This window comes from Schistocerca gregaria, chromosome 2 (genome assembly GCF_023897955.1).
Source record: "Schistocerca gregaria isolate iqSchGreg1 chromosome 2, iqSchGreg1.2, whole genome shotgun sequence".
Taxonomy (NCBI): Eukaryota; Metazoa; Arthropoda; class Insecta; order Orthoptera; family Acrididae; genus Schistocerca; species Schistocerca gregaria.
The window spans coordinates 1,050,746,945-1,050,759,833 of record NC_064921.1 but is presented as its reverse complement, the minus strand read 5'-3'; the positions used below and the strand labels follow the sequence as shown (position 1 = coordinate 1,050,759,833).

Below are 12,889 nucleotides of genomic sequence, written 5' to 3'. Positions count from 1 at the left end.
GTTGGGAAGAGGGGTACAGTATGTTACCATATGTTGAGGCCAGGATAGTTATGGGAGTGGAGAAAGTGTTGTAAGGATGATTCCCACCTCTGCAGGTCACAAAAACTGATCATGGGGGGAAGAATCCAGATGGCTCGGGTAGTGAAGCAGTCATTGAAATCAAGTGCTTTATGTTCAACTGCATGTTGTGGTGACACAGAATGGTCTACATTGCTCTTGGCCGCAGTGTGGCAGTGGCCGTTCATTCTGGTGGACAACTGGTTGGTAGTCATACAAATACAAAAAGCTGAGCAATGATTGCAGCAGAGCTCGTAAATGACATGGCTGCTTTCCTGTGACAGTACTGGAATAGGAAATACTGGGTGGGTGGATTGGGCACTGGGTCTTCTACAGGGATATGATCCTTGTGGCAAGGGATTGGGAGTGGCATTGGGATGAACTATGATGATGTGGAGGTTGGGTGAGTGATGGTACACCACTTTAGGAGAGGTGGGAAGTGTCTCGGGTAGGATGTCCCTCATTTCAGGGCACAACGATAGGGCGGCAAAGAATGTGGTTCAGCTGTTCCATTCCAGGATGGTACTGGGTTATGAATGGGACACTCGTTTGTGGCTGGTTCTTGGGGGTGGTGGAAGGATTGGTGGTGTGATGGGAAATGGCATGGGATATCTGTTTGCAAATTAGCTCTGGGGAAAAGTGCCTGTCTGCGAATGCCTTGGTGAGGCCCTCAGCATACTAGGCAAGGGAGTTTCTGTCACTGCAGATATGCCGCTCTCCAGTGGGCAGGATGTATTGGAGGGGTCTTTTGCTGTGACAGGGATGGCAGCTGTCAAAATGCAGTTACCGTTGGTAGTTGGTGGATTTAACGTGGACAGAGGTGCAGATGGAGCCATCAGGGAGGAAGTGGTCAACATCTAGGAAGGTGACATGCTGGGTTGAGAAGGATGACGTGAAGTGGATGGGAGGGAATGTGTTGAGGTTGTGAAAGAATGAAGATGAGATGTCTTGGCCCCGAATCCAGATCATGAATATCTGTTATCTTCATTCCTTTAGTACATCAACACCTTCTCTACAATCCACTTCCTGACAGCTGCCATCCCTTTCACGTTAAAAAATCCGTCCCATACAGCCTGGGCACCGGGGGCATCGTATCTGCAGTGACAAAAACTCCCTTGCTCAGTAAGCTGAGAGTCTCACCCAGGTCTTCGCAGACAGGCACTACTGCCAGATGTAGTCGGCTAACAGATCTCCCGAGCCATTTCCCCTCACATGCCCACTCCTCCCACCACTGTCATGAACCACATTCTTCGCCAGAGCTTTGATTACTATCACCGTGGCCTGAAGTGAGGAACATCCTAACTGAGATACTTCCCACCCCTTCTAAACTTGTGTTCCATCATCCACCCAGCCCCCAAAACATTCTAGTCATCCCTACGCCACTCCCAATCCCAACCCCTTGCCACAAGGATCATACGCCTGTGGAAGACCCATGTGCAAACCCTGTCCAATCCATCCACCCAGCACGTCCTATTCCAGTCCTGTCACAGGTTTACTATACCCCATCATGGGCCGGGCCACCTGTGAAAGCAGCCACCGCCAAACTGTGGCCGAGAGCAAAGTAGAGTACCCTGTAGCACAACATGCAGCTGAACACGTGATTTCTTCACTACCCGAGCCGTCTGGATGCTTCCCTGCACCACCAACTTTTCTGAACTCCCATCCTGTTTATTTGCAGCCATCTGACAACATTTTTCCCCCCGTCTCCCTGCCCCTCAGCCTCCTGACATCGTGCCTGCTAGCAGTGCAAGCAGTGCAGTCTAGTCCCTGCACACTCCACCAGACAGCGTTTGTCTGCTTACACCCCCCCCCCCCCCCACACACACACACACAACACTCCTGAACTAAAAATTAAATGTCCTACGCCATATTGCTACAATGGATAAAAAGTAAAACACTTTCAACAGCCTGTGCGTCATTCACTAAATGAGAACATAAGTGGTTAAAAAAAGGACATTTCATTGGGAAATGGTGAACCATCAGAGATTGAGTGCAATGAGTACAAATGGTTGACCTGTAGGACAGTGAGGGACTGCGTACAGCAGGTGGCCAGGTGAGACATGTGAGAGGACCAAGAAAGTTTCCTATTGAGCACGAACCCCAGGAATTTTGTACTTTCAACAAATGGAAGAGCAACGGGCCCAAGATGTAAAGATGGTGGAACAAACCAATTGTGCCGCCTAGCCATAATACAGTTAATGGTGATAGCAAAGACAACAACATTCAGGACAGAACCCTGAGGCACACAGTTTCCCACAGGTATCTTCATAACTTGAACTTTTAAAATCTCTTCAAGGAAATGGGGCATGCAGCTTCGGAAGGCCCATGTGTAGAGAATACAGAGGTTACCAGTTCTCCAGCAGGTGTCATAGGCTTTCTCTAAATCAAAAAACTACACCAGTGTCTGGTATTTCTGCAGAAAACCATTCACTACATGGGTTGACAAAGTCACAAGATAGTCAGCTACAAAATGGCGCATTTGAAATCCACAGTGTGCAGTGGTTAGAAAATTGAAACATTCGAGCCACCATCAAAAGAGCCGAACGTGAACCATATGTTCCATCACCTTGCAATTACAGTTGGTGAGAGGAATGGGCAGTAGCTAGAAGGAAAATATTTGTCCTTACCTTGCTTAGTATGGGTATGACAATGGCTTCACGCCAGTGTCTGAGACATGTGCCAGCCACCCAGATGTGATTGTACGTATGAAGGAGAAAGTGCTTGTCCACAAGAGAAAGGTTCCACAACATCTGTAACTCTATGAAACTTGACCGTATTCAAGGACTGCTACAGTATTGTACAGAAGGTTCGACAATTTGGACGTACATCTCATATGGCGAGAGGGGAGAACACGTAATGCACCCACGAACATTGTGGAACGTGATTGTATTGGTGGTGCATGTGTTATTGTACAGGGAGGCACAATGTCATAAGGGCATACTTGACCTAAAAGTCTTTGGACATGGTACACACACTGGTCAAAATAATTTTAACACCGTACCCCTTCTCCATGTGCATTTTTTCAGGGCTGCATTTGACCCTGACTTCATTTTTAAGAATGACAGTGCATGACCACATCGAACAGTGCAGGTGTAGCAGAGGATATTGTATTATTGGAGTGGACTGCCCATTCACGTGATTTAAATTCTGTCAAGTACATGTAGGATGCATTGGGGAGAGTTTGTAGCACATCCACAGACAACAACGACCATGCAGCACTTGTCAACTGCACTGGAGGAGGACTGGAAGACCCTACTACCAGAACTTCCTACCAACCTTGTGCCCAGCATGGAATCACGTCGTAGAACATGCACTGCCATCCATTATTACACACCCCATTGAGAACCACATCCTGCTTTTTGTAAAGCTCTGGGGACCATCATAAATTGCAGTGACATGAGCGTAATTACTGTCTTTGAATAAAAATGTCATTTCTGGTGGTCTCCTTGGGCATTTCTTTCAGTTTCTTTCCGTACTATACTGCAACAGTTCTTTCTATACAGAAGCCAAACTTAAATCTTTGTGCATCGGTCTGTATGTGATGATGTGAGACAGGACAATCAGTAAGTGTACAACATACATAAGCAACTAAATGACAATTTGCAAAGTATTTTATAATAATCACTTCCGAAATGTAGCAGCAGAGAATGGAATAAACAGTTCAGTTGAAGAAGCAAGAGTATACTACAAATTGCATTCCACACAATGTACAGTAACCAGAAGTAGCACGTATTGTTGGAATTTCAAGTTTCTTATAAGTTGTTGTTGTTGTCTTCAGTCCTGAGACTGGTTTGATGCAGCTTTCCATGCTACTCTATCCTGTGCAAGCTGCTTCATCTCCCAGTACCTACTGCAACCTACATCCTTCTGAATCTGCTTAGTGTATTCATCTCTTGGTCTCCCTCTACGATTTTTACCCTCCAATGCTAAATTTGTGGCCCCTTGATGCCTCAAAACATGTCCTACCAACCGATCCCTTCTTCTAGTCAAGTTGTGCCACAAACTTCTCTTCTCCCCAATCCTATTCAATACCTCCTCATTAGTTATTCTTATAAGTTATTCTAATTTAATAGGTAGTCCTTAGTAATACATGTAATACAAAAATGTAACATGGATTTTTTTTCTAGACTGATTCATATATGTAACTGTTATACCTCTTTCTATGAAAGGTGACAAGGCAGACTTATGTAGTTATCTTCCAGGTTCCTTACTGTCATCTTTGGGGGGGGGGGGGGGGACGTTTTGGAGGAAGAGACCAAACATCGAGGTCATCGGTCTCATCGTATTAGGGCATCATATTAGAGAAGGACGGGGAAGGAAGTAGGCCGTGCCCTTTCAGAGGAACCATCCTGGCATTTGCCTGGAGCGATTTAGGGAAAGCACGGAAAACCTAAATCAGGATGGCCGGACATGGGATTGAACAGTCATCCTCCCAAATGTGAGTCCAGTGTGTTATGTCATCTTTTCTCCAAAATATTCGAAAAAGTAATATACTAAAGAGTAGTCTCCCACTGAAGTATGAACAATTTACTAGGCAATTCACAATTGGAATTCCAGCAAAGTTGCTGAAATAAGATTAGCATTTATACAGCAAATATTAAAAGCCTTAACAGGGTATGTGACGGATTTTGGTCCAAAGAATCAATTTTTCAAAAATATTGTTTTCTTGATCTACACAGTTTCATCTATGTCGTGTTTGATTTTTATCGTCATGCCTCTAAATTGTTAAAATGATTAACTCTGCACTGGCGGCCATTCCTACCTTTTCTGACATTTGGGAAACTGCTTGCTTCAGTAGAATTTTTGTCAGAGTGAAGGTTATTTTTTCAATATCTTTGACTGACATCTGTATCTTTGCCTGAAAACTTTCTTGCACGAGGTTGATTTAAGTTTTGACAATACTAAAACGTATTAGCAGGTGGAATGCTGAATTCGCAAACCTTTTTGTGGAAGTCAAAATTTATTCACAATGGGTAGTGGAAAACGTTGTTTAGGAAGTGGAGGTTTCATGGAAATCGGTTTACCACAGAAAAAAAGAGGAAGCAGCTCAAAATGAAGACCATAAGCTCTCAGCTTCAGCATCGAAACTTGGGACAGGAGAATTGCACAGGTTGGAGGAGGAGGAGATTAGTGTTTAACGTCCCATCGACAACGAGGTCATTAGAGACGGAGCACAAGCTCGGGTGAGGGAAGGACGGGGAAGGAAATCGGCTGTGCCCTTTCAAAGGAACCATCCCGGCATTTGCCTGAAGTGATTTAGGGAAATCATGGAAAACCTAAATCAGGATGGCCGGAGATGGGATTGAACCGTCGTCCTCCCGAATGCGAGTCCAGTGTCCTAACCACTGCGCCACCTCGCTCGGTAATTGCACAGGTTGATTTGTATTCCACTGGATTCAGACTTATTGATTTAGAGTTTCTCTGCCAGGCTAAAAAGTTTTCATGTTCATGGGTTAGATGTAAAAATATGAATGCATGATTGTTGGTGAAGAAAGGAGTGGGAAAAGTTTGCGATTTTAATTTAATTTGTAATTCATGTGGTTATTTTCATTTTCCTCCTCCAAAAACCTGACACTGGTATCTATGAAAGTGATTTTAGGTTAGCATATGCTCTAAGATGCCTCGGACAGAGCAGGGAAGGAGGAAATTTATTATTTGGTTTTCTGAACATGCCTCCATCTTGTGCGCGATTTGAAAAAGCAAATAAAGAAAAGTCTTGTGCTGTATACAATACTGCCAAAAGTTCCTATGAAGGAAGCAGTAGACGAATTGGTGGTGATAAACCAAATAGAAATAGATTCTAGGGTAGGTATTCATGACAGTGAGTCTCCTACAAATATTACTGACCTGTGTGTGACTGTAGATGGGACCTGGATTTAAAGAGGTCACACATCTCTTTATGGAGTTGAACCTGCTATTGGTATTGACTCGGGCAAAGTTTCAGATGTAGGAATTATGTCTAAATACTGCCACCAGTGCAACAAGGAAAATGTCCAACAATGAAGACAGTGAGAAACTGCATGCTCTAAAATTATAGTGGCTTAAGTGGGGGGATGGAGGCTGCTGCAGTTGTGAGGATGTTCTCCAGACTTGGCTGCCAATATAGTGTTAGATATCCTAAATACCTTGGTGACGGAGACTCCTCTTCGTTCAAAGCTCTAACAGATACAAATCCATACAACACAACAAAAAAGTTGGAATGTGTTGGCCACATCCAAAAAAGATATATATATATTCACTAATTATGTATAAATATCCTCTAACTCTCAAGCAGTTGCCCCTACGTACATAGTGCAGCAAACAGAATATAATTAATAGGCGAAATCATGGTCTGTAGAAGGCTCTTATGTGATGTTTATTTAACTCTGCAATTAGTAAATTCAACCAAGAATGATTGTCAGTCACATTTGTAACATCTGTATTTCATGTCACTTTCAAATCTCTCAGTTGCGGGCAAAAAGTAGCAAATTCTATCTTTTTACGAAAGGAGGCACACTACAGTGACTTTTAATAAGCATCTGGAAGCTGTGGATTCCCACAAATACAAAATTTTAACAAATACAATTGTTTTTCACCATTGCATTGTTGTTTCCAAATGGTGAGCCCATATCTATTCCTTGGTTACTGTTTCAGTAAACACAGTGATAACTGTTGTCGTACATCTAAATGAGCAGCAGTAACAGTGAGCTAGGTCAGAAAAAAATTACAATCTGTGCAAGAAAAGGAACCACGATCATGAGCTAGCAGCACAGTTGTCTAAGAGATGCTGAGTAATGGAATAAACAGTTGGCTGGGACCTGATTCAACTGCACTGTTTAATGCCTCGAGTGGGTCGTTACCTGTTTGTAACAGTGGAATGGTAGAATGAAAGATTATTTCATTATTGTTTAAGTAAACAGTGCTTTAGCACATATTTTGTAATGATATTTTATTGCTGTTTAATTGCACTATGATTTTGTTCTACATGTTCACCTTGGTAACAAAGACAGCTATTGTTTACATGTGTACAAAGTACATCATGCACCCACTTGAGTTACGAAAATCGGTACGCCCACACGACAGTTAAACTGACTTGTTACACACAAATTAAATGAGAAAAATTGTTCAAATGATCTATGGAACATGTTACTACCTACGAGACATACTGAATAGTATTAACTGTGTCTAATGACTGCTTTAATAATAATCAATTTGCATTACGCCATTTGTTAATTATGCCTATTAGGGAGCTCTCCAAATAATTTAAGGCTTTTGACTTCCTGTAAGTATTAGTTTTGGTAATAAATGACTCAACAGTATATACTGTTTTGTTTTCCCCTCAATAGGCCTAATGTCTGTCTGAATCATTTTCTGGGGTAACTCACCTCATAAAAAGTTAGGGCTGATTGTACAAAAACAAGCAGTAAGAAAAATGTTGTGTTCACCCACACTACACATATTCACTAATGACATTAATCATAAATAGTCCACTATTTTAGAAGACTATAGTTTGCTGAAACAGATCAGTTTGGATTTCGCAGAAATGTTGGAACACGTGAGGCAATACTGTCCCTACGACTTACCTTAGAAGCTAGATTAAGGAAGGGCAAACCTATGTTTCTACACTTAGAGAAAGCTTTTTACAATGTTGACTGGAATACTCTCTTTCAAATTCTGAAGGTAGCAGGGGTAAAATACAGGGAGCATAAAGCTATTTACAATTTGTACAGAAACTAGATGGCTGTTATAAGAGTTGAGGGACATGAAAGGCAAGCAGTGGTCGGGAAGGGAGTGAGACAGGGTTGTAGTCTCTCCCCGATGTTATTCAATCTGTATATTGAGCAAGTAGTGAAGGAAACAAAAGAAAATTTCAGAGTAGGTATTAAAATCCATGGAGAAGAAGTAAAAACTTTGAGGTTCGCCGATGACATTGTAATTCTGTCTGAGACAGCAAAGGACTTGGAAGAGCAGTTGAATGGAATGGACAGTGTCTTGAGAGGAGGATATAAGATGAACATCAACAAAATCAAAACGAAGATAATGGAATGTAGTCGAATTAAGTCGGGTGATGCTGAGGGAATTAGATTAGGAAATGAGACACTTTAAGTTGTAAAGGAGTTTTGCTATTTGGGGAGCAAAATAACTGATGAGTCGGGAAGTCTTTTCTGAAAGTATTTGTATGGAGTGTGGCCATGTATGGAAGTGAAACATGGACGATAAATAGTTTGGACAAGAAGAGAATAGAAGCTTTCAAAATGTGGTGCTACAGAAGAATGCTGAAGATTAGATGGGTAGATCACATAACTAATGAGGAAGTATTGAATCGGATTGGGGAGAAGAGAAGTTTGTGGCACAGCTTGACCAGAAGAAGGGATCGATTGGTAGGACATGTTCTGAGGCATCAAGGGATCACCAATTTAGTATCGGAGGGCAGCGTGGAGGGTAAAAATCGTAGAGGGAGACCAAGAGATGACTACACTAAGCAGATTCAGAAGGATGTAGGTTGCAGTAGGTATTGGGAGATGATGAAGCTTGCACAAGATAGAGTAGCATGGAGAGCTGCATCAAACCAGTCTCAGGACTAAAGACCACAACAACATAGATGTCCATACCTACATTAGATGAGGGGAAAAAATAAAACAGTTAAGCTGCCAGGGGATCAGAAAGGAGTTTAATACTCATCAACAAAAAATGTTTGCAGATTTGCCCAATAACATTTAATGTCCGACAGGTAGCAAAGGACATTTTAAATCAGAAACAAAAATTTTTTTGTTAACTCTTCCAAGCTCGACAATTTAAGCTAGCTCTACAGAAAGGAACACAGTATAAAACCACAAAAAATATTTGACCACCTACTTTGTGAATTACAGAAACTGGCAGAGTTTTAAAGACAAACTGAAGTCATTTCTACTTTACTACTACTACTAAGATGAATCTCTGAGGAGACAATAATTATATAGATGGATCGTACTTTATAATTTTTTCTACAAAAACAGAAAAAATGCTGTTGTGTAAATAGCAACCATGCAGCAATGGTTTTCAGAAAAATATACTTTTGACCTATTTGTAAACCTACTAATATGTTCCAGAACATGAATAAAACCCACAAGACAAGCAACTCAACTAAATTAAACTGCATCACTTAGAAGGATGTTGCTCTTTGCAGCTGTATACATGTGCATGATACTGAATGCAGCATAGGTAAAAACTGGTTGGAGAACAGTATTTGCAACAGCAGACTATTTTACTTTATGCCATGGAATGAAGTTTCATAGTAATTTTTTTTGCATAAAGGATGAAAACATGAATTAAACACATATGCCTACTACTGACAACAGTGGACTGGGATTAGTGGATAAAGCTAAATCAAACACGCAAATTGGTGATTAAATTAATCAAATAGATAATTTTATTCTTGTGTGTTCAAAACTATTGTAGATTAATGGCTTGTAAAATGTCTGATCTTTAAAAAAAGTCAATACCTGCTATCTGGGAATTACTTTGACACACGACATAAAGCACAACTACCATGCTATTACTTAACTTCAATGCACACATCTAAATCTTATTAGCTTAATTAGAGTTTGTCCATATGCACTGTAACTTAATGGGCTGAAGTTGCACACTGCAATAACACCAGCAGCGCACAGTTTTGGTCTTCAAATGAGCTGGACTGACCCACTCCGAACAAATTCCATTACTGATGAATACGGCAGGATATGCTGACTGTTTTCTTCCAGATCTATTTCTTCGTCATCTATTACTACTGTTGCAATGTTCTCTTTGGCACGAATGAATACATGACTTGACACATTGGGGACAACAACCATCTTGGTTTTATTGAATTCTTGAAAATTTCCGGGCATGTGGCGAAACGCTAGCAGATGGAAATGGTTTTCCATGTGGCGAACATATTCGGTAGCGAACTTGTATTCACCTGGTGACAAATATTTAGATGCATGATCCCGCCTACTTTCCTCACTCAAAATATGGACGGTAAATTCCTCAATTTTTGATAAACGTATCCTTAGATAGCTAGTGATGATGAAGCGTATCCTATCTAGCTCCATTTGATGAACTATAACACGAAAATCACCTTTTTTAAGTTTATTCAAATTTTCTTCCATCTGATTAATTTGTTCCAGCATACACTCAACCATTTCGTTTCGGTGTGGTAAAATTTCTGGACTAAACTTTTCGTTCAGCCAAGATTCTTCTAAGATTTGGAGCACTTCCCCAGCTGTCAAAGTTTCCTCCTCGCCAGAGGATATATCACTGTCAATTTCCATATTGTGTAGTAATGAATTAACACCCACACTTTCTCACTTTACATGCTGAAATCAGAAAATAACAAGCCAGAGAACATATACGAATGTCACACAAGCCAGGAAAACATTATTTCCCGCCTTTTCCAAAGACTTCACTCCGACAAAGTGACACAGGACATGTGAAACTGTATAAAATCAAGGATCTAACATCCTTGGTACGAATTCTGATTCATAATAAAATCGGCTGCCACAAGTACACGCAATAAGCTTCGTGAGTTTACTTAAGTTAGTAATTAAGGTGGATTCACACTTGATGAACCGGAATATCAAAACGTTCCACTTTGAATTTCAAACGGCGGCATTCACAGAGGACGTAAACAGAACGGAACAGGATATAACGTAAAGTTTCTCCAGAAGAATATGTTGACGTTGGTTGACAAAGAGTAAAAGCCAGCCCATACGCAACTATCCTACTAGAGACGGCGCACAACACATCTGCGCAGACAGATAGTTGTTTGGGGACAGGAATTTTGCACAGATAGGAGATGTACGCAAACAAGGAAGTTACTCTAATCTGTGGGCACGAACTACTTGGACGCAGAAAAAAATAACGTTTGGGCAGTACATCACCATAAAACTGCCATGCTGAATGAGTTCGAATCAGCTGTTGGTTCAGCCTATTGTTCATCCAAAAAAAATTGTCAGGTAACTGTCAACAAGATTGATATACTGTTGTGCCTGACCAATAGTGCTTTGTACTTACTGCTCTTCCAAGTTTTCATGTTTTTGGTGTTGTTTTCTACTTAGTTACGCCCGTAGTAGCGCGTTAAGTGTAAATCTTACGTTTTCAAGTCAGCAGTGGCGTATCTTTCCTGCTTAAACATCATGTCTGCCACATGCCATGCGAAGTTTCACTGTCATGATGGTCCATGATAGAAACCGGCAGTGAATAAATGTACTGTAAGAAGCACAGTGAGTATCATGCATTTCTCAAAGCACTGTTTGTCCACGATAACTTGACGACTTTACTGATCCTGCCAGAATCGGGAAAATTGGCTCTAGTTGAAAGACATTCATTTACCTCCCAACACAGCCAATATTAAGCTGCCCCTAGATACGAAGTATTGCTGCGCACATTGTTAGGTTAACGGTGCTAGGGAGAAAGGCAAGTATCCATTCGTTCTCAAAAGTCTCCGTGCGAAAACTTTTAAAACGGCAGATGCGCGTTAGTACTCTAGAGAGTTCACTGCTGAACTTATTGAGATGTATAGGGGATATTTATGTTTGTGGGAAATTGAAAGTGAAGAATACAGGGAGCGAAATAAGAAGGCATCTGGTTGAAATTTTTTAATAGATAAATTACTAGCTGTCGGCCCTACAGCAAATAGGAACGATAATAAAAAACAAATTCGCTGGGGACTGTTTACGGCAAAGAGCTAAGCAAAGTAATGAAATTATTCAATCAGGCGCCGTGTGTCTCGAAACTTATCAGTCCAGTTCGTGGTATTTTGATTCCTCAGCTTTTTGAGCGATCAAGAAATACCGACGCAAAGTGGAAACATAATTGAGGATAAAATTGGGTAGACAGTTCCAGGAGAACTGCAACAAAAAATGGTTCAAATGGGTCTGAGCACTATGCAACTTAACTTCTGAGGTCATCAGTCGCCTAGAACTTTGAACTAATTAAACCTATCTAACCTAAGAACATCACACACATCCATGCCGGAGACAGGATTCGAACCTCCGATCGTAGCGGTTCGGTTCCAGACTGTAGAGCCTAGAACCGCATGGCCACTCCGGCCAGCGAGAAATGCAACATTAAAGAATGTAGAAGAGAATGCTTCGCTTATGTTTATGGGTCATTTATACAGTGACAGGTATTTGTGTGCATGGATGATTATATAAAGTCAATGTGATTTTATGAAATTAATCACTTGATAAAAAGAATGGGATTGTAGTTTATAATGTTTGAGAATTATTTTTAAAAAACATAATTTGTCAGGACATTAGGGCACAGATCTTTCCTGTCAGACGACAGCTCCACCACTACTGAAATACTGTTAAAATTTGTTCCTAACAATTTTTGCAGCGTCAGAAATTTTTCCAATCCTTGCCATTGAAGGACATGCATTACTTCTGTTTCGTGAATTTTGTTTGCATTTTTTTAAACGTAAGTTACCGACGCAGACCATACTATAACTTCTTTCATTATGATTTCCCACTCAAATTTCTTTTCTAGGCTGACAAGTGGGAATCGAATAGTAAAACTTCTGTTGTTTGGACATAACACCTTTGTGGCAATTTATTGCATGCATAGACATATTTTCAAATATTTGCACACACAGATAGCTGTATAAGGACAGTTCTTACAGACATCACTGTCAAATGGCGGAGAGTTCACACTAGTTAGAATGCAAACACAACACAGCTCGCTTAACCAAGTAGCGAACGTGAAAGTGAGATTATGAGATACAATACATGTCACAAAAAGTAGGTATTTGGTATTGGAACTGAGGAACTAACAACATAAGGAAAGAAAGAAGATTAGGGTTTCATGTTCTGTTGACAACGAGGTCATTAGAGAC

The 12,889-nt window shown here is 40.9% G+C and overlaps 1 protein-coding gene across 1 annotated transcript; it reads right to left on the bottom strand.

The window, feature by feature from the left end:
• Positions 1-8,730: 8,730 nt before the first annotated feature.
• On the bottom strand, positions 8,731-10,426 carry LOC126335573 (DNA replication complex GINS protein SLD5). Its single transcript, XM_049999003.1, has one exon. It carries the CDS (start codon positions 10,323-10,325, stop codon positions 9,696-9,698), a length of 630 nt encoding a protein of 209 aa, XP_049854960.1. The 5' UTR covers positions 10,326-10,426; the 3' UTR covers positions 8,731-9,695.
• Positions 10,427-12,889: the final 2,463 nt, after the last annotated feature.